This window comes from Pleurodeles waltl, chromosome 9, assembly GCF_031143425.1.
Source record: "Pleurodeles waltl isolate 20211129_DDA chromosome 9, aPleWal1.hap1.20221129, whole genome shotgun sequence".
Lineage (NCBI taxonomy): Eukaryota > Metazoa > Chordata > Amphibia > Caudata > Salamandridae > Pleurodeles > Pleurodeles waltl.
The window spans coordinates 776,251,309-776,277,282 of record NC_090448.1 but is presented as its reverse complement, the minus strand read 5'-3'; the positions used below and the strand labels follow the sequence as shown (position 1 = coordinate 776,277,282).

The 25,974-nt window shown below is 42.5% G+C and overlaps 1 protein-coding gene across 2 annotated transcripts in view; it reads right to left on the bottom strand.

The window, feature by feature from the left end:
* DPP3 (dipeptidyl peptidase 3) overlaps positions 1–25,974 on the bottom strand; it is a 402,067-nt gene that overhangs the window by 111,261 nt on the left and 264,832 nt on the right. For both annotated transcript variants that reach the window (XM_069207968.1, XM_069207967.1), the window contains exons 10-13: positions 12,367–12,561; positions 11,508–11,620; positions 10,324–10,416; positions 9,150–9,212 (exon numbers count right to left, since the gene is read on the bottom strand). In XM_069207968.1, the coding sequence (XP_069064069.1) occupies positions 9,150–9,212; positions 10,324–10,416; positions 11,508–11,620; positions 12,367–12,561 (464 nt within the window). The remainder of the gene's footprint in view (positions 1–9,149; positions 9,213–10,323; positions 10,417–11,507; positions 11,621–12,366; positions 12,562–25,974) is intronic.

Sequence of the window (25,974 nt, the reverse complement as noted above, 5' to 3'; positions counted from 1 at the left end):
TGAAAGAGAAAAACAAATCTCAACAGCCATACACAAATCCCTGTGCAGCAGGAACATCCTCTGTTTTTTGTTTTTTAACACAATTATCACACTAAAGAAAAAATTCACTGGACAATCAATGGGGATGTAAGACCTAAAAAGGGCTGCATTTCTACACCAATTCTTTTTAATTTAAGAGAAAACAACTTTTCACAAACATACCTCATTGAAAGTAAAAATGACTTAATACTCAATGGCAGGCAAAAGCTACCACATCCCCAGTATGATCAGAGGCAGTTGAGCCATCAGTTTGTGTCAAAGATCTGGTAAAGGAAATAAGAATACCTCAAACATTTGCTACTGATAGCTCTGACTGGGAGGAAGGTGGGTTGTTTACGAAACTGCCTCTGGTGGGAATGTGTGTTCATTAACATTCTTAAACATTAGAAAACAATAGTTAGACATTCCTTCCTAGGAGTAGACAGCTGTAAGGAATTAACGAAAAAAAAACACCCAGAAGGTGATAACACCTTTAAGAAAAAAGTGTCTTGATGTAAGAACAGAGTCGCAGTTTGCCCTACTCACACCTTTAGGATTCTTGACATAAGACGCAGAGTGCTTAGATTTGTATACATCGACTGACAGATGTTTCAATGTATACACCGATCTTCATCGCTTTCAGTAAAAAACAGTTCTCGTAATTGGAGCTGTTCACACACTTCTTCCAAATAAGATTTACAACATTTTTTGCGATGAAAAGAAGGTGCAAGTTTTTGCAAATAATCCAGCCATCTTGAAGAAAAGTGCTCTGCGCAGATAGCGAGCAACTGCTTAAAAAGAAGAATGAAAGTGCAGGCATATTCTCAGGTATCTACATGAAAAGATTTGACTGCTGATCAGCTTTTGGGACCCAGAATTTAAAACGTGGTGGAGTGCAGCTCACCTGTACACCTATGTGCATCCACAATCCTTGTTAACTGACTAAGCAATAGGAGCTTCATTCAGAAAAAATAATGTGTTGCAGGGCAGTCTGTTCCCTTTCAACAGACTTCATCAGTTACCATCTCAGCAAGTGGAATGAGCTGATTTTTCGTATAATCACAGGACGTGGTGTCTGCTTGCTATGCTCGCTCAGCAGCTTTCAACACCACTGACAATGTGCTGCTCTTAGAACAACTAAAATGATGTTGAGTAGCCAAATATTTTCTGTGGTGGTTTATCTGTATTCTTGAGGAGTGCTCAGAATAAAAAGTTAGTTATCTTCGCTAACTATCTTTCTAATTGTCTATCTATCTGGAGGTTGCTCAACTGTTGACTCTCGCTAAGCACCAGACTGAATTTCAAAACTGTTCATAATTATCTTATGCCAATAGGGGGTCGCTAGCTTCATCTCTGCATTGAAGCGACACCAGAGTGACGTCTTCAGAGCCATATAGCGCCCAACCTGGCACACCAACTCAGTTCCACATGCATTTTTCCATGCACCTCGAGGCAGAGACAAGGAAGATACAGAGCATTTACGTGGGAGCAAAGTGCAACAATTAAATTGGACCCTTTTTAGTATTAATGATCTATGATCATCCTTTAGAATGGGGAGGAGGGCAGGATCGGTGAGGAATCTGGAGGCAGATCTAACATACATAATAAAGATGGTTACCGAAGGTAATTACATTTTTCTTGTGATGGATACTTCTATCTGTAGATTTCTCACCTCTTGAAAAGATTCTAAAGCAGCACCTCTTTCCAGGTGGTAGATCTGAAGGAAAACTCGCACAAAATGTTTCTGGAGCACCGAATATATGAAATGGCTATCTCTTCACAACTCTGAATCCAAACAAAATAGTTAAAGAACGTGTGAAGGGAAGTCCATGTAAATGCATGAGAAATCTCAGCCACAGGAACACTACTGGCATGCAATGAAGTTAAGGACTTCGTACTAGTCAAACCTCCGGAAGTTCCTTTTTTGCAGGGGAATAGCACATTTGTGTACACAATATGATATTATGAGCTAAAATGTTTTTTGGAATGCCTTGCTCTTTTTGCTGCTACTGCATACAACATACAACTGGTCATTGGAGCGGACCTCCTTGGAGAGGTCATTATCATAACTCACCATTCTACGAGGCACTAGCAGGTGTAATCTCTAATCCTTGGTGGGGTTAGATGAAGCATAAAATCTAGGAAGGGTAATGAATTGCCTCAAGTGAAAAGGAGTCACCACCTTTGGCATGAAATTCGCTTTTGTCGTAAGGACCAGTTTCTCCAGGCAGAAGTGTGTGGAAGGCATGCAAACAGTGCCTGCAACTCACTAACGCACTTCTCTGAGGTAATGATCAAGAGAAAGAAACAACAAGAAAGGCTGTAAACATTAATGGTAACTATGAAGGGGCACAAAGCCCATCAAAAAGGACAAAACAGGATTCAATTGCTTTGCTAATGGGGCATTATAAAAGGTGTACGAGTACACGTGTCAGTCCTTTTAAGAACCTGATCGCGATTTGGAGTTTGAGGGGTGACAGCTGATCTGGAATGCAAAGAAATGCTGACAGCAAGCAATGTACCCTTTGACAGTGCCCACTGCACAACCTAGCTGGGGTAGCAACTGAGCAAAAAGGAGGACTTCAGAAAGGTTTTTGAAGTGTCATAGATTCTGTTTCGTTCAACATGCAATAAATTTGTTCCACCTTCCACAGTAGACAAATCTAGTTGTGTGACCATGAGCTGATAATAAAACATCAACCACCTCTGGTGGGAGATGGAAGGAGCTCCGGTATCCCCACTCAATCGCCAGGCTCTGAAGGTTGGCGTGCAGTACCTGCCCCTCAACTGGGAGAGGGGCTGGAGTAGGGGTAGAGTTGCATGAGGTCAGCGGGGGAAGCAAATTCTAATCCCAATACTTCCTCCCTGGTCTGCTAATATTGTTGACATGTACTTGTTTCAGGCAATTAAATTATTCGGTGCCTTGGCCTCCTCTTCTAATTTCAGGGCATTCCTTCTAGGTATTTGGAGGATTGTTTTGGCCCTTTGTTTTTACTGGGAGGAGGAGGGTCCCAGCTCCTAATGAGGCACTGGCAATGAGGTAGGCATCGGCAGCTGTGCTGGAGCAGGCCTCTGCAAGGACACAGACAGACGTGCCACTAGTCAAAACCCTTTCATTGGAGAAGATCGCACCAGCACCACAGGCAGCACCTGACAGAGAACCCTAAGATAGAATGGTGCAGAGGGAGGGTACATGGGCAGAAATTCCCACAGAGCCCAAAGGTATCCAAAGGCATCATACAGGAGACAGAAACTTGACTGAACAGCATTATTATGGAACTAATGAAATTAGCTGGATTGGCTCCTGGCCCTGGTAAATCCAGATATATAGTTATTGGCCTTGGCTCCGCAAATGGTAGAGGCAGAGGAATGCCTGTGACAGGAACTGTGGCAAGTACCAGAGTTGGAAGCTTCACCATTTAAGTTTCCTTAGGAGGAGTAATGTCCAAGAGCTCCGGGTCTGAGGAGGACTCTGCAGTGCATGTTGAGATGAATAACTATGGACTTTGACAAGCATCAAGGGGAACTGCTGTTTCCTCTTGTTCTTATGTTTCCTGTTTTCTCTTGATGATGTTGACAAAGAGGAATGCAACTTCACACTAGAACTCAACTTCAAACAAGGCTGGCAAAGCCGAAAGTTCACCATGGGCATGGGCCATAAATAGTTTGATTTTGCTTTCTTTGATGGCTTTGGTGTGCACGAGGCTATATATTTTGCAAACTTCAGGTCACGCTTCAACAAACAAGCTACTTACCTTCCAAAAATTTCATATGATAAAGAATTCTAGCCCGCAATTTCTTACTTTAGAAAAGATACCCAAGCAATGCCTCCCTGGAGATTGGTCTGCGAAAACAATTTATAGTAAAAAGTCCTGCAGGACCGAACAGGCCAAGTGCCCATCACGACAGTCCTGACTGTCCAGCAGTAGTGTTTGATAAACATGTGCAGAGATGCCAAAGTAGTTGCTTGACAGTTGTCCAGGACAGGGACTCTGCAAGCTAACACAGTGGCCACAGCCTTGGCTCTGTTGTATTGAGCACACAGCCCCTCATGGGGTTGCAGTTTGGTTAATGCATAGGATATTTTAATGCAGAACACTGTCCATCGTAAGATAGTCAGTTTCTGTTCGGCCTTCCCCTTCTTAGCTCCAACTTAGCCTATAAGGAGTTAATCATGCACCCAGAACTCATTGGTACGATCAAGGTAGAATGACAAACCTCTATTTAGTTCAATGTGGTGAAGTCTCTCCTCCTCTTCTTCTTCTTCTTCTTCTTCTTTAGAAGGGTGAGGAGGAGCAAAGAAGGTAGGCAAGGTGATATTCTTGAGAACTCTGGGCAGGAGTAGTATCGGGGAAAAGGCATACAGGAGGCCATAACTCCACTAGACACGAAAATAATCTCAGAGTGAAAGCCGCCTTTGAAACTCGAGCTCAAAGAATTGCTGATGTTGCGCATTCCCAGCAGTGGTGAACATATATAACCAAGGTTCTTTCCTTCCTTGAAAGAGACTTTGCACCACCTCCAGATGAAGACGTCACTAGTGATCCCCTAGGCATTGAAGGTTGAGTTTATCTGCCCTAGCGTTGAAAGAGCCCACCAGGTGTTAAACCATCAAGGAAATGATTGACGTTCCACCCATGCCCGGAGTCGCAGTGCCTCTTGACAAAGGTTCCACAACCCCACAGTGCCCTGTTTGCTGCAGTACTACATGGTGGTGGTATTGTCTGAACACATGCACCAGATTTCTCTTGATCAAGGGAAGAAAGGTCCTCAATGCAAATCGGATTACCTGAAGCTCCAAAAGGCTGATTTGGAGTCCATACTCTGCTGGAGGCCAGAGTACTCTGATCTCTACCTCTCCCAGATGACCGCCGCAGCCCAGGAGTGATGCAGCTGTCACTACAATCAAGTGTGGCTTGGGTAGGGAGAGAGGTGTGCCGCTGTCCCAATCATGCTTTGTCAGCCACTACTGCATGTCTTTTCCAGTTCCCTTTGCGATCTGGACCATGTCAGCAAGAGTAGTGAGAGGGCCAAAGCTGTAGTCGAGAGCTCGTAGATGACTGTCCATGACCATGACCATAAACCCATGACCTCCATGGATGCCTAGTGCTGCAACCACCTCCATCACTTTCTTAAACACCCACGGGCACTGGTGAGGCCTAAAGGGAGCACAGCAAACTGGAACTGCTGTTAGTTCTCAGTGAACCACAGGTAACGCCTGTGGGCAGACAGGATGGGAATATGGAAGGACGCATCCTGCAAGTCAAACGCTAGAGTCCAGGCTCCATGGCAAACAGGACTTGGGCTAATGTGAGCATTTTGAACTTCTTTTTCAGGAAGAAGTTGAGAAGAAGTAGGTCTACTAGAATAGGATAAGGCCTCTGTCCTTCCCAGGAAGCAGAAAGTAGTGGGAATAGCAACCACAACCTACTTCTGATGCCAGCACCCTCCCAATGTCTCCCTTGGCCAAGAGAACCAACTACCTGACAGAGCAAAGATAGATGGTCTTCCCTCAACCAGTCATAAGTGGGTAGACATGGGATAAGGGGTGTCCAGAAAGGGGATAAAGTAGCCCCTTTGGACTATCTGTAAAACTCATCTGTCAGATGTTATCGGTTGCCAGTATAGCAGGTGTCGTCAAATCCTGAACCCCCACCCCCAATGCCCATGTTAGCAGAAAGGCACATTAAAGGCTGCTGGTGGTGGCGGTGGGGGTAGGGAGATGTTGACTGGATTGGCTGGTGGCCCACATGGTGTGTCTGGTGGCTGAGTTGGTGGCTGAGGTGTCTAGGTGGGAATGAACACAGCTGTGAGGACATTCCATAGCCACAAATGTGACAGAAGGCGCACTGGGGTTAGTGAGGGGCCATAGCCCTGCTATCCTTAAAACACTCCAGCACTGAGTCCGCCTTCCCACCAAAACTGAGAGAGCCATCAAAGGGCACGCACATGGGTGAGGCTTGGACATCCCCCAAAAAAAGACTATGGTTCTCAGCAAGGCGTGACGACTAAGGGTCCTCAACGCAAAATCGCTCTGCCCAGTGAAGTGGTTGTATCTTGTCCACATCTGATGGTGAACTTCGCTGCGTCCCTGCAATCTGCAATCGCCTAAGACAGTATGGCTCAGGCCTCCTCCACAACTGGAATGCTGCACCCAAAGGGAACATCTATGGAGTGAATGTTCAGCAGTAAAGTTAAATAGAACGAGTCACTTGTTGGCTGTGCAACAAAACCTATAGCAATAGCTGTGAAGGAATAGCAAACAACATCACACAAACTCTACTTGCATTATAGGTGATTTCGTTTTATGCTTGTGAATTATGCCTTTCCAGCTTTTATTCCAATTAAAGTTATCATCAGCTGTTAACTCCCTACAAAAGCAGGAGACCGGAGCAGTGTGCCAAGAACAGTTAGACAAGCGGGGAAAAATGTTGTGTTATGTTAATAATTTTGTAAAGCGCGAGAATACCATTTGGCGTCTTGGAGCTAGTAAGAGGAAAAGCCTGCAATAATGATTCCATCTGCACTGAACTAATAATTGCAGTCTAACTTTAATACTAGAGGTGGGCAAGCCAACAAATAAACAGGGACGCTGTCGCTTTGACAGCCTGTTAATCATGCAACCAACATAATGATAGAATGTGATATGCGGTGCCTTCAGATTGCAAAAAAGTATTTCTGGAGCACAAAGAAGAATTTCATGTTAATACATCAGATTATATCTCTGCAGTGAGAGGTATTTACTAAAAGTGAGAGTTTTCAAACATGCCCCCGTCCTGATGGCAATGCACAGTGAACTAAGAGTGAAGTCCGTTGTCCCCTGCAATTATATGTGCCCTAATTCTTACTATATATGTAGCAACATTATAGGTTATGAAATCAAACACATGAGATTTCTGTACAAGTCAAAACTTGAACTCATATTTGAAGGTGCTGTCATATGTGGTAATGAACAAAAAGAAGCTTGGTGAAATCAAGTATTTGCCTAGGACTGCCCAAATTTGTCAAGCAGGGAAGCTGGGGTGGATCCCAGAATTCCCTGCGTCACACTGGATTTCAGCCACTAGATGGGTATCTCTTTCCTAAATCATAGGTGAGTGTTTTTTACTTAATTCTTGAAGAATGAGTTTACAGCCTGTGTGAAAGACCGAATCCACACTTTATTTTTGGCAGCTTTACTTATCGCGAACCCTGCCAAAGGACATAATGCTTCACAACATACACTATGCTACGTCTTTTTTTGGCACAGGGACATTGGTGAGGTTTTCAGCTGTTTCCTCGCACTGTAACATCAGCAGCAGGAGCCACAAGGCCACACTGCCTCCCATCAAAGTTCAGCTTGTTTTAGGTTTGAAGTTCTTCTAGCTGAGCCTGAGCCAGAGCCAGGCTTCTGGCTCCAGCTTTCAGTGGCTCGTCCACCTTTATTTTAAACAGCGCTTCATACACCAGACGGGGCCACGAAGTGCTTCTTCAGCAAGTGTCACTGTGGTACCTCAGGGCAAGTTTCTGACGGGTGGGTGAAGAATCTACTTGTATTTAACATGATGGAAAAGATAGGTGAAGTAAGATGCGATTTAAAAAGGTAGGCGTTTGTAATAGTTTTAGTTTAACTGCCTACAATATTTATGACATGTTAGCCCTTTTTAGGGAAATTGTGCTATAAAATTGACTGCTTTGCCCTCATTTACTCAAAGAAGTCTCCGGGAAGGTGACCTTCAACTGCCCTGGGAAGGGGAAGGCTGTCTGGCACATTTAAGAGTTACTAGGACATTTTATTCCTGCAGAAGACAAGGGTTTTAGCTGAATTATGTGAAAATGAGACAGGAAAAGGCAATGAACGTACTTGATATTTAAAAAAAACCTAGATGGGAGAACTCCCTGTATTCCCTTCAAAAACGTGGGCCTTGTTAGCCTGGCTCTAAAGCAGGTACTTTCACCTCACCACTTTCCAAGTTCACAAACGCCACTGATGAAGTGTTCTGTTTGCCAAAACTACCTGCGCAGCCATTCACTGCTTGCAGTCCAGCAGATAAGAAGTCATAGGTGTCAATGATGGAGTTCAACTAGAACGGTTCTTCTGGTGTATTTACATCACGTTTTCTCGCCCTGGGAATCGCCCGCTGCTTACCTAAAATCTACTTCAAAGACACTTCCAGCGTCTGGGTCTCATTACATACTGTTCAAGAGAGATGGGTGTGGCATGCAATGGATGGGTGTTAGATGCTTAACTTTAGTGTAGGGCTGCTTTGCCCTGTCAGGCTTCAAGTTACAACCACTGCGATTCTGTAGAGTGCACTTATCTGGTTCACTGCTTTGTTCCACATTCTGGCCAACAAATCCATAGCTATGTACTTGAATGCAAAGCAGACAATGATTGTCTGCATATGCATTTGTATGTGGTTGCTTTTGGGGGTTTCTACTGGACTGTAACACTTGCCTCTTTCTCGTCCACTTATTTAGTCCATTACTTGGATACACTTGCAATACAGTGCTAAGCTTCTTGCAAGGCATTCCCTTCTATGCAGGCTTACGCATGGCTTCATTCAGTTGTAGCTACTACTGACCTTTTTGAGGTCTTCCACAACGCAGTTGAGGGGAACCACCGCTTTAAGTTTGGGGCAAGGAGAGAAGATAGACCAAGGGAAAGAAAAACAGATAATAACATGCCTGTTTGTTTGTTAACAATAAGCCTGGGAGAGTACTGCACTACATTGTGACCACATTTGAGAAGATCAGCCGCTCATTGCTCGCAATCTTAAATTCAACATCCCTGACATAATGCTTGTGTATTCTGCTGTATCGGGGTGGGCCCAGATGGATTCCTTAACTTTTTGTTGTGAGCTGGATTAGTCGTGTTTAGTCCGGTGCACGTCTGGATGTGGGACTTCTTATGTAATAGAACTAGCAAACTAAACACATGTAACAAAAATAGGGTATAAACAACTACAAAAATCCACAAATTGATGTATAGCCAGTTGATCAAATGAAATACACATTCGGTCTGTAACCAAACATCAAATATATTTTGCAGATGTCAACGTTAAGCACATTTGAGTTGAGTTTAAAAAAGATAAAGGCACAAAGCTTCAGCAAATATGTTATCAACTCGTGCCTCCAGTGAACAGGCTTACCGGCTCTCCTGTCTCCGGGTTTATCACAGTAGATTGGTCAAAGTTCAAGGTTCCCCCCTCGTCCTGGAAGAAGGAAAAAAAAGATGAAGGAAACCGACTTCCCCTCAAGTACTGGTTCTTGCATGGTATTTTATTCAGTGGTGCAAAAAGACTCTGTGGCAAGGTGTTGCCATTTTCACAAAGGATGGATGTGAGTGAGGTAAGCAGGCTAAGTTTGTCTGGACAGCTGCAATATAGTGCACATGCCTGATAACTTGACCTGGCCATTAAATATTCAAACTTTTTTGGTGAAAGGATCCACAGAGTTCAGTATCACACGTGGTTCGACAATAATTAAATTAATACTGCCTTTGTCTTCTGGAATTACAAACTTGAGATCTGCAATTTTACCCATTATAAGGGAAACCAATAACTATGCCCGATAGATATCTTGAAAATGTGGCATGGAACAAGTCTCAAGGGACCAACGTTGGACACCCTTGATCATGCTTCTGTCCTGGGCCTTTGCTCGAGATTACTGAAACCAAAAGGTGGCTGTTCTTCATCGCAAATACACAAACATAGTTTCTGACACAATATAGGGATAAAATACATACCTAAATAGATGATGTGGAATTAAGGGGTATGCAGGGCATAAAATCCCATATTTGAGATTTACATTAAAAATAGAGGTTTCAAAATATAATGGAAGGCTTCCTGCCAGGTCCATACCTCTATCTCACACTCCATTTCAGGTGGTATATGGAGAGTTAGATTTGTTTGTTTTAGTCTTTCGAGGCGGTCATGGCATGCCTAAATAGGCCTATCATGGTAACTCTTCTTCTGCATCCGTAGCTTTAGAATGTCCTCCAAATACCCTTTCATTAAAGTTTTTTACAGGGGCCATCAACCATAACACAAGCATAACATATTCTCTTGCTGTGAAGTAAAAATGTGTCTATATCAATACCTTAGGAGCACCTCAGACGATACCTGAACACTAAATATGTGCAAACGGTAATCCTACAGAGGTGAACTGCCGGTCATGTAGAGATTTTGTTATTGCAGCTTGTATTTTTCTCAACATTATTTATTTTTAACATCAATGGGGTACCAGTGAGGCCTGGGCAAACTAAATCTTGCAAATGGCAAAACACTAATTTCCTGCAACATCTTAGAAAACAAAAGCACACACCTGCACAAAAAGTTTTCCACTACCATGGCCCAGCAACTCGTGAAGGCCGACCTGGACCTCGAATGAGGGGCCTTTCCACTTAAGATACAGATCCTGCACAAAAGAAAAGTGGAGGAATTAAGAAGGACGGTACACAGCTCATACTCTCCTATAGGTAAGGTTTCCAAAATAACTTATTTCATTCATAATTAAAATAGCAGTAATAACCTTTTAATATCCAATCGATGTTCTCTACGTTGGGGTAGGTTTTCAATGTACACACCACGTCAGCAACAAACACTGCACACTTACTAGGCCAGACGAGCACATCCTCACTGGGTTACTTACTATAAAACACCAATTCCTTTTCACTTTCAATTGGTCACTATATATTTATTTTCATAGCCTGTCAACTTTCATTTTTGTTCTTATGTGGACTCCTTGGGTAGCCGAGATGAGGTAGTGAGGATGTTCGTTCATTAATGAACACCACAGTGGGAACTCTGCTATTTTTGGAAGGTTTTGGATAATGCTTACCATACTACACAAATCTTGCCGAGAAAATACACCGAATTCAGCTTTGACTGGTGATGAAACAGGATATATCTAACTGGCTACTCAATGGCCCTATAGGTTGTCGTAAGTGTCACATCAGGGGATACCAATAATCAACATTCTTGTTAAAAGAATTTTACTGAAAGGGAGACTGGAGGGGCACCTCGTCCTTCAAAAGTTAAATGCAGTGCTTGAACAGAGGTAACCTATAACCAACCCCCCTAAATAACGTCTTACGATATCAATAGCGGGCAGTCTAAAAGATGGCACAATGGGCTGTTTACGTTTGAGTAGGAGTATGCAGAAAACGAAGGCGAACTTCGCTCATTAAGGACTTAAGACCGACTTTTTGGCTTTTCAGAAAAAAGAGCCTGTTGGGAAAACGCCCCCTTTCCTTATTAGCCAGTACACTTTGGGGTAGAGAGCGTATAAATGAAATATGTTCGCCAAGTGGCTCTAGCGCTTGGGTTTAGCCATCCTGTAGCCATTCTCCCAGGTAAGGGAGACTTACAGTTTGGAGACAATTACAAGCACAAAAGCTGCGCTATATGGTCGCCCTTCAGTGAACCCTTTGCCTCTATTGTTGCTCCGCCTGCCAGGACCCGCCCCTGCTTGTATCCAGACCCAAACCCAGTCCTCAAGTGGCAGACCTTGTCCTCCTCCGCTAGGAAGGTTAGCTTCTCCTTCTCTGTGGCATATGCAACCGACAGCACGTTCCCGAGGGATACATTCTTGAAGCCATCTTTCTGCCGGATGTCATCATCTGGAGAGAGAAGGAAGGAAATGAAAATCAGCGGCACAAGCTTTCCATAATGATACACACCTTTCACACGAAATGAAAAATAAAAAGAGGCCACCTAAATCCATATTCCTATCAAAGTCATAAACTCTTTCGTAGCATCTCAGTCAAGTATATGTTTGTTTCTTTGCTATCACCTGTGGTACATGGGGCAGCATCACAACAGTGATGACGATAAATACGAGTATTTGCTAACACTGACACGTGTGGGCATTCTACTGTTGGAGATTAAGAAACGACGAGCAATCCAAAAGCAGTTGTCTGGGCATCACGAGGGCAAACAACAAACTGGCGAAAGAAGAGAACTCACAGACGTCTATACATTTCATAAGCATGTACCACTGGAGCCGCTGACTGCTTCTTCCTTTAAAAAAAAAAAAAAAACTGCCCTGCTCTCTTACACTAGTCGATGACTTCGGCCTCTCAACTCACTGATGATGCCATCAAAAGGCAGAAAGTGGTCTTTTTAGGAATGGTGTCTTACAGGTCCAGGGAGAAGAAGTTGCTGAGGACCACCGTGAGCCACCAAACTGTTCATTTTGTTTGAAATTCAGCTTGCTGATTAAAAAATATAAATACCAAAACCTACACTCGAAGATTGTACAAGAAAAAAGCCAGACAAGCAAAATAAAAATAAGCAAAAGGCTCGCATATAGTAAAACACAGACCCCCTGCCCTTTGTTAACAAGAACTGATTACAGCATACTTACAATTGGGAATGTTTATCCCGGCTGGAATGCCACTCCCAGAAAAGGTGAGCACGTCCAAAGATGTGAAATCTGGTTTCAGGAAGTGGTCCTTCTCAAACTCTTTGGGCCAAGGCAATTCCTGCAGAAACTGCTCTGCGGATGCCACCAGCTGGCCGAATCTGGCACTCATGGCCTTGTTTACAACGGCCACAAAACCTGTAGAAAACAAGGGCAGGAAAGTGGTAAGGGCAAAGGGAATTAAGATTAGAGGCTCAGTAACCACATGAGACACTGTGTGAGGACTGTGGTCGGAAATGGTAGGCAGGAGGAAGGATGCAGTATGGGTCATGTATGATCACCTTGGAAAACCGGTTGAACGCAATGCCTGAAGTCCTTCACAGACTCTCGCAAGCCCTGCACTCGGCTACCACCCAGTCCTAGACACATATTAACTTCGTGATCAGCATCTGGTGCATAACAATTTTTCAATTATTCTCCTTTTAGTGACTGAAAGCCTTCACTGGGTGCAAGAGTGTTGTGAGAAACAGAAAAAAATCACAACCAGTAATATTTTTCGTAGAAAAATATAAATACATTCAATACTTGATTATGAAATGGAGAAGTTACGTTTATGGTGGCTCGGATATTCTTAGTCATTATACTCTTTATCATTATCACCTTGTGGGTCTTCTTTGTCACCTAGTGGCAGGACATATACTTATTTATACCTCTTTGAACTCTTAGTTTGAAGCTTCCTGTCTCCAGTGCTGATGTTTTATTTTGATGTTTGTGGCGCTTGATGCCTAAGCATTCATAACTTTCTTCCCACAAGTGGCATCCAGGGCAAATGTGAGTACTTTTCCCCCACATGTTGGGATTCTATCCAGGTCTTGTGGATTCCGAATGCGGGAAGTGAGAAAATAGCCAAAATAAATTTTTGTTTTGGAAACATTAGAAAAAATACTGTGCAAGAAAGGGTATATGCCCTTGTTATTCCAACAACAGAATAAACACATGATTTGCTTGTTAGATCACCAACTTCCAGGCTTTCAAAAAGTAGCAGAGATTTAACGAGTACAAAAAAACCATATATCTTTTACCACAGTTTTTCCATATTTCAAGGTAGTAGCCAATTTTTCTTGTTTTGGGTCAATTCTACCTATTTGAAGTTTGTGACAGAACAAGGTGTGAAAACAAAAAACTAATAGTTGAAATAAATCAGTGCACGAAATAGAAAAAATAGATTTGGTTGACAAAGTTCATTTGTAAGTCTTTGCCCCATTGGAGGTTTTCAAAAGTAGTATACTATTACATCTGTAAGAATCTTCGAACCGCAGGGCTATAAAATGTTGGTTGTCCAAAATCCAGCAATACACAGAGCCAAATGAGGTGCAGCTTACAATGGTTTTTCACTGTGTACCGGTCACGCAACAATTAATTTGGTGAATCCTAACAAATGTAAATAGTTATGAAGGAAACATGCATTTTTCAAGTGTTCCCACGATACTGAGTTTGAAAATAGTGATTACTTGTACAACTCAGAATTTGGTGGTGCAGATCCTATTGTGATTCTGAAGGCATTTTACTGATAAAAATGTTAGCCCACTTCTTTAGGCTGGCTTATGGCCCCCGACAAGAAAGGATGCAAATCGCGACCATATGAAGTCAATGTGGCCTTTGCATGGTCCCTGATTGGCTTAGTTCTAGTCCCAGGTAATCGACCCAGCCACAAAAGTGGGACGTGCAGGAATGCTGAGCGTTAGGAGTTTTGTGGATTTTCGCAAATTTTTGATCTTTCCCTTAAGAAAATATTTTGTGATCCAAAGTTAAACCAAGTTAGCCCATCTAAATTAGTCTATAGATTTTCAAGATCCCTCATGATGTTACAGCACAAATTGATTATCTCATTCATTTTAATTTATGACTCGACAATCTGTCATAAAGAAGATCATCCAATGGTACAGCCTGTGGATAAGTTAGCACCCATCAAGCTTCTAACATCGTTTCAATTTTATGTATATTGTACTAGTCAATCCGGGGTCTTATGACGCTGGGTTTCATATAGACTTGGATTAACATAAAATCATCCAAATAAATATACAGTGCCATGTCACAGTTGATATAAGGCACAGATCGATACCCATGGTCCGTATTTTAGTCATCAACAGATCAGTACCCCATTAGACTATATATTATTGATCACACTCATTCCTATGTTTCTAGTGCATGGTACAAAGTGCCAGGCACTCGAGATTTCATTCCAAATTCTCTATCACTAATATACCCTATTCAGACAACATGTCCATTACCTGGAAGCCTTATACTTCAGGAACAATCAATACTGACAGATCAAGACTTAACAACACCGTAGACAAACTTCACATATACCATCCACCCCTCTTCTGTCCTTCTGTGCAGTTACTGCAGCTTATAGCAAAATGTGTGTCTATGGAGTTGGTCCATCTGGGGGCTCCAAGAGTTAAGTGAGCATTGCCAACCAGGCCTGCAAGTCATCCGTAAGTTTATTGTCTCTGCGTGTTGTTCACATGCGACTCTCCACAGAATTAATCCATTTAGGCATATATTTCATCCATTCTGTTATTTTGGGAGGAGTTGGGAACATCAAGTGTATGGTAATTCTCGCTTGGCCAAGACCAGATCTAGCAGAAGGAACCTACTACAGAGTTTCCTCTTTTTCTTGACCGGGATCAGTCTCAGCAGACACTGTCTTGTCTTACCTCCTGAGGAACATACCACTCTACAGCCACTTAAGGATCACCTCTCAATATTCAGCAAGCTTTGGACACCCCCAAAGCATGTGTAGGAAGTCCACCCTGTCCGGAGCGGCGGGGGCATAAAGGTAGCCATGCTAGGTATACAGTGTAGAGTGTATTTGGGGAAGATAACCCTGATGCACTTCATTATTATGCAGTAGTTTAAATCGTGCAGTAGTTTAAACTGTGCATTATTGGAAGTGGTTTTCACCTTCTTATGGAACCCCTCATAGTCTTTAGCCGACAGAAGGATGCTACCTTTTTGTATGTAATCTGTAGATGATTTGATAAAGATTAACACAGGTGTTTATATAGGCCCTGGATTTTCCAATTTTGTTTTCTAGTAATTTCCTGTAGTTCTGCATGTGAGTTGTTGAAGTGCATAATAACTCTTACATCCGTTTTGACATTTATTTATTTTCCTTTGGTGACTAACAGATCATCCCTTCCCTTTGAATGTGTGCGTTGCAATGCATTTTGTAATGCTTACTGCAATGCTTGTATTGAACTACCTACCTTTTGTACAAATTGATTCATCTTTTCAATAAACGGAAGCACAAAATACTCCTCTGAGAAATTGTTCAGTTCTTACAATAGTTCATCAAAGAGAAAACTCAATTTTTAACTCCTTGAGGTACTTTCCAGTAATGAGCCAAAAGAACTCACAACAGGGTTCCCAGGAGGGTTTTTGTACATTTGTGGAGTTTTGATAGGGAATAAATGGCGGGGTGACTAGATGTTCTGTCTTTGGATATCTGAATTATTAGCAATCAAATCCCTTTTCTTCCATTTCATTAATTTCTCATGATAGATCACTACATATTCCTTGGTGGGATCATCTTTTAGCTTGCTATAATCTTGTTGTACGTTCAGCTGACTCTCAGCTTCTATGATGTATTCTGACCAGTCCATTTTGACAATATTCATGCATTTCTCTAAGACCTTAATTATTATAATTTGTTCTTGCTGTACATCTTTCACAGCTTGCCAGACCTTCTTTGATATACTGCTATATGTGTGCACATGTTCTCACTTGGCAAGCTGGCTGATCTCTTCTACCATGATTTCCATAAATGAGCTGATTTTATTACCAGCTGGAAGCTGGAGGCAGGATGTTGATTTCACTCTACAGCCACCCTTGCCTGTCTGGGAAGTTTTGATGCCCACTGATTCACAAATCTGCTGGTCAATTACACCATGACTGATCATCGCCTCATGAGTGACAAACTCTTCCTCTAAAGATGTTAATCCCTCCATGTGGGAAACATCCTTTGCAGTCAAGATGGATGTCGGCATTTCTTCTTTTTGTATATTTTTCTGCGAGCGAAAGGCAAATGTTTATTAATTTTAATTTTCTTGTAAATTTATTCAGATGAATTACTCTATGCGCTAGATCCATCTTTGCTTCTGCACAAAAGGTTAACCGTTTGTTTAATACATTGTAATGGTTGTTTGAGGGTGTTTTAGAGGATACATTAATCACCAGGTACTCTACACTTGCAAGAACCTCCTGAATTTGTTTTCTTTGTTTCTTGCCTCCTATTACCAATCCTGCCCTAACGTTTCTTCTTATTTCTACAAGTATGACTCCTACTCTTCCTCTTTTTATATTTTTAAACCCCTCTCACGCTCCGTCTAGTACACATTTGATATAATTTTATTTCTTTAAAAAAAATTAAAATTTGTTGAGGAGGCGCCTTCATCAGCTGAGCTTTCTTCCCTATCTGCTACATTCCTTTTGAACAGAGTTCTTTCCATTTACTCATTACTACTTATGGAGTCAGATCTCCCCACAAATGTACACATCATGCCATTCTCAGAATTAAGTTTATCTGGCTTTCCTCAATTGGATGTCAGGTTCATGCTTCTCCATTCTCTTTCCCTTCGATTCCATGGCACTTTTGGTTTCTTCTATGTCTTTACATTTATCCAATGCTCTTTCAAATTCCTTGATGTTCTCAGTCACTTTTGCAAGCTTCCTTTTAGCAGGTCTTATTAGTGTATCTATTAATCTGAAGAAGCATTCTGATGTGTAACGTTGCCAATTCATTAAGGTATCGTCAACTAAGTCATTTAACATGAGCATTATCAAGATATGAGGCCCCTTGATGGACAACTTACTTACCTTTGGTAACACCTTATATGGCAGGGGGAATATCTAGTTGCAGACTCCTTACTTTAAAATTTCTCCCAGGCATCAGTCTGGATCTGGAGATTTTTCTCGAGCAGTACCACTGGCTGCCATTAGGTGGCATTTCTCAGCTACGCATCAGTCGTCGGCATTGTCTGCATCAGATATGACATCGCAGGCCTTCTATAGGCACCATCCTGGCACATAGACATCAGTTTCTTTTGACGATTTTCCACACCAGAAGCACAGAGCCTTAAAGAAAATGAGCAGGGAGGATGGATGGGTCAGTGAGGAATCTGCAACTAGATATTGCCTCTACCGAAGGAAAGTAACCTCTCCATCTGATAGAGACATCCAGTTGCCGATTCTTTACTTTGATACACAGGCAATACCATTCCCGGAGGCGGGTCTGCGCACTAAGATCATACAAGGAAGTCCTGCAGGACCGAATGGGCAAAATACCCGTCCCTACAGATTGGACTGTCCAGGAAGTAGTGTTTAGTAAATGTGTGCAGAGATGCCCTAGTTGCTGCCTTAGAGATGTCAAGGATTAGAACTCCACGTTCTAATGCGGTGGGTCACACTTGTAGCTCTTGTAGAATGAGCAAGCAAACCTTCAGGTGGTTGCTTCATGGCCAGTGCGTAGCAAATATTAATGCAGAGCACAACCCATCAGGAGATGGTTCGCTTCTGCACTGCCCGACCTTTCTTCTCACCCACATAACAGAGTTGACCATCCACGCGGAACTCTTTTGCATGACCAAGGTAGAACACCAATGTTCTTTTTTCGGTCCAGGCGGTGGAGTATCTCCTCTACCTTAGAAGTATGTGGGTGTGTGTAAAAAATAGGCAAGGTGATGGATTGGCCTACATGAAAAGGCATAAACACTTTTGGCAAAAGGGAGGCCTCAATTCAAAGCACCACTTTTTAAGTATAGATGGAAAGGTAGGGCGGCTTAGATGACAATGCCTGCAGCTCACTCACCCTGTGGGAAGATGTAAAGGCCACAAGGAAGGCTGATTTCAAAGTGAGAAGCCTGAGAGGATAATTGTGGAGAGGATCGAATGGAGCGAACTTCAGAAATGCCAAAACCTATTTCAAATCCCATCGGGGCATAATGAATGGGGATGAAGGAAATATATGTGTAAGGCCTTTAAGGAACCTATTTACAATAGAGACTCAAGCAAAGAAGGTTGATCAGATATCCTTAAAAAAGCAGAGATTGCAGATAAGTAACTTTTGAGAGTGCCCATATCAGAGTCCTGCAGGGTCAAAGGAAGTATAAACAAGGGAACTTCAGAAAAAGGGGCAAAAAGGTGGGGTGGGGGTCAACAGCCTTATCTCTGCACCATGCCACACATTTCTTCCAAAGACTGGCGTATACTGTTTTAGTGAAGGGACACCTGGCTGCCAAGATTACAGACGGAAAGTGTAAAGCTGTCCAATGTCATCACTCAATCTCTGTGCAAGAAGTCAGAGGCTGGACAGGTTCAGGTGGAGAACACTTCCCTGCTGCTGCGACAGCAGATCCTCTTAAAGGGGCAGTCTGATTGGAGGATTGATCCTCCTCACCAGTTCAACAATATCGCTGGAAGACAGGAAAGCTCCAATGGGGGAAAGGGGATGGGGAGAGAAGAGGAGACTGTTTTGCTGTCTTCTATTATCAATATGGGTTGAGTTTGAACTTCTGTTCTATCCGCATATACTGAGATTTGTTCTATTGCAAAGACTCTCACTACAGCAAGAAAACAGAAAAACATTACTCCTCTATTCACTTTTATATTATTTAAATTCTCATATAGCATTCAATCCCTCTCTAAAACTTTTACCTATCCTTTGCAGCTAAGACTTTAGCTCCTCTTTTATGTGATTTAGTTGTATAGTAGTAATGCTAGAGAAATAAATATATATTTTATGGTGTTTTCATGCACTGTTCTTATAACATTCTCTTTTTTTTCTTTTCAAATAGATGTAGGTAATGCTTTTTACAGGTAACTGTTTTGCAATTTTCTTAGAAATATATGGACCACTCAGAAGAGATAACAAGAAGACAGTAATGAGTCTTTTCAATCAGGTAAGTATTGTTCCTCTTATCAAATTTAATTTGTTGTAATTAGTAATCTTCTTTCTTTAGAACAAATGGTTAATTTAGTCAGAACTGATTTAATAATGGACATTTGTAGCCTCTTATTTCTATTTGGAAAGGATATTACTGATATCTTAGAATAGTGTTTCTCAAAACTCCACCTCTTTGAATAAACTAGAAAAACTCTCCAGATAGACACTACTCACGGTTCCTTTAGAGATTGCTCTTAGCTGAGACACTAACTTCAATTCCTTTCAGGGTCTGCTCAAAGTAGAGACACTACTCATAACTTCTTTTGGACACTGCTACAAGCTGAGACACTTCCTTGGATGTGCCTGGTTCGGTGGAAACCTTTCCTGAATAAAACCCCGGGTCCGAAACACCTAGATGACAAGGTGAGTCGACGCCACTGCCCTGAATAACTTCTGAGGACAGAGCAAAAATGAAATGTTAAGCACTGAGTGAATTTCTCAGTGAAGTGTGCCTTCTCTAACCAGTGCATGTTTCACATTCTATCCTGAACTGTAACAGAGAAAAAAACTGCGTTGAGGAGAATGCTATTTTGGAAGCCATATTGAGGTTTCTGTGGTGTAATTTTAGTCTCTAGTCATTCATATGTAAACTTTTCCTTCTGTGAATGCCTTTTTGGTTGTGACTACACTGATCCAGGTCGTGGCTTGTATGTATTTTTTGTATTTTTTACAAAAGGCATTGTTTAGCTAAAGAGCATGGTCCACAACCCTTCCAACCTATCAAATAATACAATCAGTTCTTCACCTTCTTTGAATCCAGAAATATTTTCACCTTGAATTCCAAACCTCCTTCAAGTTGTATGGATTTTGATGGAAGTGTAGCTCTCAAGTTAGGTTGTACCTTTTTCAGTAGAGAGACATGAAACACTGGATGAATCTTAACATTATTTGGAAGTTTCGAACAATAAGTCACTGGGTTGATGATTTTTTCAATGGAATAAGGCCCAATAAAGTGGAGTTTGAATTTTCGATTTCCTTTTAGCCTTAGGTTTCTGGAGCTGAGCCGTACCTTGTCCCCAATTTGAAAATTTGGATCCTTTCTCCTTTTCTTGTCTGCAAATATTTTAAAACACTCCTTGGCTTGTGTTAAATTCTCCACAGCTGTTTTATGCACTCGTGACAAATGTTGAACTATGTCTGTAGCTGATGGGACACTTATCTCTTTGAACTCTACCAGATATTGTGGATGCCTGCCATAGTTTATATAGAAAGGTGAATAACCTGTGGATACATTCTTTGCATTGTTGTGAGCAAACTTACCTGCCCACAGATATTTTGGCCAATCTCCCTCTTGATCTAGTAAAGATAACCTAAGATACTGCTCCATTTCCTGATTTATCCTCTCACTTAGCCCATCTGTTTCAGTGTGATAGCTAGTGGAGTATCTAGTTTTAATACTCAACCCACTAGTGAATGCCTTCCAGAAATGGGATATGAATTGAGAACCCCTATCAGATATGATGACCTTTGGAATTCTGTGGATTTGTATTATGTGTTGGTTAAAGTGTTGCGCTAACTGCTTCGCACTTTGAATTCCCTTTAATACAATAAAGAGGGCCATCTTAGTAAAAGCATCAACACATACTGGAATGGCGTAATACCTTTGGCTAGATGGATCTAAGGTTAGAGTGTTCCAGGGATGAGATGGGGTGGGTAATGGTTTCAAAATCCCCTTGTGGAGCTAGTTGCCCTTATTTTCCCAGAGCACAAGTCTCACAAGAGTTTACCTACTGATGGATGTCCTTATTCATTTGTGGCCACCAAAACTTTCGTTTTACTAAGTCTTCAGTTTTTAGGATTCCTTTTTGACCTGCTAAAGGACTATCATGGCATTCATGCAAGGTTTTATCTTGTAATTTTTGAGTGGGTAGATATAAGGGTCCATCTTGATAGGGCAACTGATTATGAATTTCTCTCTTTGGATCTTGGTCAGCCCACTCTCATCTTTGTAAACCCATTGACTGAGTTTCTTGTTCTGCAAGAGTTTAGTTGGAGATGGCTCCTACGATCTTTATAATTATCTTCTGAATCTCAATTGAATTCTTCTAATTTTCAGTGTGAATTCTTGATAATGCATCTGCTTTCCCCTTTTTACTTACAGGTCCGTAGGTAATAACAAAATCATAATCAGAAAAATATAATGACCCTCGAAGTTGTTGTGGAGTTAAAGTTCTAGCGGATTTCAAAAACTTTAGTTTCCAGTGATCAGTGAACCATGTGTCTCGCTCTCAGAAAACAGTACCTCCATTCCTTAAAGGCATCTTTAATGGTTGGTAATTCTTTTTCTGTTATGGCATAGTTTTCGCGATCAATAAATAACCAGATGAAACTGACCAGTTTCTTTATGTCTCTGAGACAACACACCTCCCACAGCCAAATCAGACGTTTCGTTCGGTACATAAAATGGTTCACAAGGATTAGCGTGAAACGAAATAAGTGGTGTGTTTCAAACTCTTCTTCAGTGGCTTAAAAGCCTCTCTGGCTTCTTACGACTATTTCAAATGTACGTCTTTTTTCAGTAATCATGTAAGAGGAATTATTTTTAAAGTAAACTCCTGAATGAATCTGTAATAAAAATTCACCAAACCAATACAACTTTGGACTTCCTGCACAGTGGTTGGTTATTTCCTTTCAGTCACTGCCCAATAGTTACTCCTTCAGGGGAAAGCACAAATCTCACAAATTCCACTGTCTTGACATTGAAGGCATTGTTTTCTAACTTTAGATACAAACTATTCTCCCTGAGTCTTTTTAACACTCTGCTCACTTGCTCTCGGTGTTCTTCTTCTGTGGCTGAGTAAATTAAGATATAATTTATGTAGATGATGGCACATGTATCAATGAACTCACTCAAGACTTTGTTGATAAAATGTTGAAAGGCTGCAGGAGCCTTACAAAGCCCATACAGCATCACCTGATATTCAAAAAGGCCATACTTCATTCTGAAGGCCGTTTCCATTTGTCTCCTGTTAGTTCTTATAGATGGTTAGCACCCCTTAAATCAAGCTTGGTGTAAATATGTGCACTGTTAACCTGGTCCAGGAGCACTGAGATAAGAGGTAATGGATATTGATTCTTTACAGTGATTCTATTGCTTGATAATCTATGTATGGTCTCTCAGGTCCCCTTCCTTCTTTGATACAAAAAAGAGTGGCGATGATACTAGAACAGCCTGATGAAACCATTAGCTAGATATTTCCGTAGGTATTCTTTTAAATGTTGGTTTCCCTTTTCAGTTAATGCATGGATTCTACTACATGGCAAGTTTGAGCCAGGTTCTAGCTCTATTTTGCAGTCATAAGACCGGTGTGATGGGAATTTCTCTGCCTCCACTTCATTAAACACATACACAAAGTCCTTGTACTTTGGAGGTATTTTATTGGTTTGGACCAGGAAAACTTGAAGCTTCACCTTCGCATAACAAGGCTGCTACATTTTGTTCTAGATGTGGCTTACATTTCTGAAAACAATTTTCCTACAAGAATTCTGAGTTTATGAAAATAGCTCTGGCACTCCAATCTATGGTTGGATTGTGTTCTGTTGACTATGGAAGTCCCAAGTTGAGTTGGAACTGTGAAGCATTAATCAGGTTGAATTGGATCATCTCCCATTGTCCTTCCTGAGATATTGTCAGTGGTTGTGTATGGCTTGTAATTGGTCCGGAAGAAAGAGTTGTCCCGTTGATCGCTCGGACTGCCTCACTTTTGGGATTTCTTATGGCTCTCAATCCAATTTACTCTGCAAATTTTAAATCACAAATATTTCCAGTAGCTCCTGAATCTATCATTACAGATACCCCAGTTCGAGAAATATATCTGAATTTTAATTATTAATTGATTGAGATGAGGAGAGGATGCTTGTTACGTGTTGGCTAACTGATGGGTCTTTAGAGTTGTATCTTTATCCTCATTCACCAGTACAACTGCTCCTACTGGTGGTGCTGCAAGTTTTCCTTCTGCGATATTTTAGGTCCTTCGGACACATCTTTACAATATGTCCACTCCTCCACAATATATACATAAGTTGTTTTTCCTTCTCTTCTCCTCCTCTTCCTTGGTTCAAGGACCTCTGATGATTCCTATTTGAATTGGTTCCACTCCCCGCTTATTATCAGTAGCTTTTGTGTTCTCCACCTTAACTCTGTCAAACTTGGGTACACTGGAACAAAAATCTTGCTTTCTTTCTCCACTCCTTTCATTTTGACAATAATCTATTTCCAGGAGGAAATCTACCAAAGCTGACATTTCTGTTGGTCTATTGGGTATTTGTGCTAAAGCATCCTGTTATTCATCTTTCAAACCCCCATAAAGTACTGCAGCTCTTATTCTCTCGCCATTCTGTTTCTACTACCAGTTTATTGAACGGGCCAGAAAAAGCAACCAATTCTCAATTTCCTTGTTTCAACTCCAATAATTAATTATCAGTTGCTTGGGATGCTTTTCTTCTGTCAAAAATCTGTATACGTTTTTTAAACTCTTAGAATTTATAAAAAGATGGATCATCCCTAGTAACTAATGGCATTGACCACAATGCAGCAGCGCCACTGAAATATGATTAAATATGAATAAATAAAAGCTACCCGGGACTGTGCATCTGGCAAAATCAAAGGATGAAACATGAAGTGTAGAGAATATTGAGGCCCTCATTACAAGTTTGGTGGTCTGAGGATTCCGCGGTGGAGGTGGGGGTCGCAGTGCCGCGGGCCCGACGGAGCAGACCACCATATCATGACAATGGCAGTGTTCAGACCGGAACACAGCCAAGTCACCGCCAGTACTGCTAGTGCGGGAGGGCTGCAGCGGCCGGCATCTCCAGGCCGGCACAGAGCAGTATTCCTCCGACCACATCACGAGGTCGCACACTGACAGGATACCTGCCGCGGTTGCCCCACCACTAAAAGCATGGCAGAAACTAACAACATAAAAAGGGGACACCAACCTTCAGGAACACAGGCACGTCAGCAGCCGCCATGGAACCTGAACCAGAAGTCTTCCCAATGCTCCTGCTGGGCATACAATTCCAGAACCAGCGACGAAGACACCAACCGTAAGTACACTTGCCTAGCACACACTGGAGGGAAGGCCATTAGTAAACACCCACAGACAACATACATACCCTGCATGGCTAGCGGCTGCCACGCACACACACAAACACCAGTACCAATACACACACACAACAAATCATACATATGCAACACATACATGTGGAAGAAAAGCCAGGACAAGTATGTTACCCTTGACACCAAGGGGTCCCTGGTGCAGATATATTAAAGAGCAATCTAAATAAATATGAAAACTATAAAAAAAAAAACAGGGGCCTCCTGGCCTGTCCAACTGGAACATGTGCCACACCCACACAGGACAATGTCCATGACCCCAACTTGACTCCTGACTGCAAAGTGGCCTCCACATGGCAGGGGCATCAATGGGGGATGCAGGCACCTCAGAGGTGATGGTGGGCCGAGGTGAGGGCTTGGGTTTTGAGGCGGTCCTTAGGTCTGGCTTTGGAGGGGGGAGGTGGTTTGGGTTGCGGGTCTAGGTTTGGACTTTGATTTTGGAGGAAGGGGCTTGGGTTTTGCTTTGGGAAGGGTAACCTTGGGCTTTTTTCGGGGTAGATGTCTTAGGTGGGGGAGAGGCATGGCTAGTACTAGGTGGACCATGGGAGTAGTGGGAGATGAAAGGCAGGGGTTTGGGGAGGGGAACAGGGCGCTTGCAGGAGAACAGGGACTGGGTCAGTGGGAGGGAACAGGGAAAACTCATGCAGGAAACGATTTTTAGGGGCACAAGGTTGGTCATGGAGAAACGTGTGGGAGTGAAGGAAAGGGAATGGTGTGGTGTATGGGACTGAGGGCACTTTTGGCAGGATCTGGGACTGATGATGTGGTGACTGCACGAATGAGTGGTGTAGTGTCTGTGAGGCGGTAGGTGATGGGTGAGTCTGTGTAGAGAGTGGATGTTGTTGTGTCTGCATGTGTCTGTTGTGTATGTGCATGGTGGTGGTGTCTTCTGTGGCGTTTGTGTTTGTCCTTGCTATCTGTGTCTGTTGATGTGGATGCATGTTGGTATGAAGGTGTACCTTGGATGGGTGAGGGGAGAGGGCTTTGGAACACGTAGTTTGAGGGGGGACAGAAGAAGAAGTGACTCTTGTTGACATCAATGAGGAGGCCAGAGCCTGAAAGGGTCTCTGCAGGGCAGCCAGGGCACCGTAAATGCCTTCCAGGTAGGCACTGGACTGCTGTATCTGTGATGCCACTCCCTGGCTGGCAGTCACTATGGTTGACTGCCCCACAGAGATGGACCTCAGGAGGTCAATAGCCTCCTCATTGAGGGCAGCAGGGCTGACAGGGCAGGAGCAGAGGTGCCTGCGGCAAAGGAGATGCCCACCCTCTAGGTGCTGGGATGGTCACAGATGGGTCTGCCACCACCAGAGAGGGAGGAGGAATCCGAAGATGTAGTTGTCGATCCTGTCTCCCCCGTGGCACTCCCCTCACCCTCTGTCCTACTAGTCCACTCGGCTCTTCTGGCATCAGCCTCCTGAGTTCCATGTGCTGCAGCTTCCCCACTTGCCAGTGCCTCTTCTCCTTGGTCTGATGATGCTGATGCACA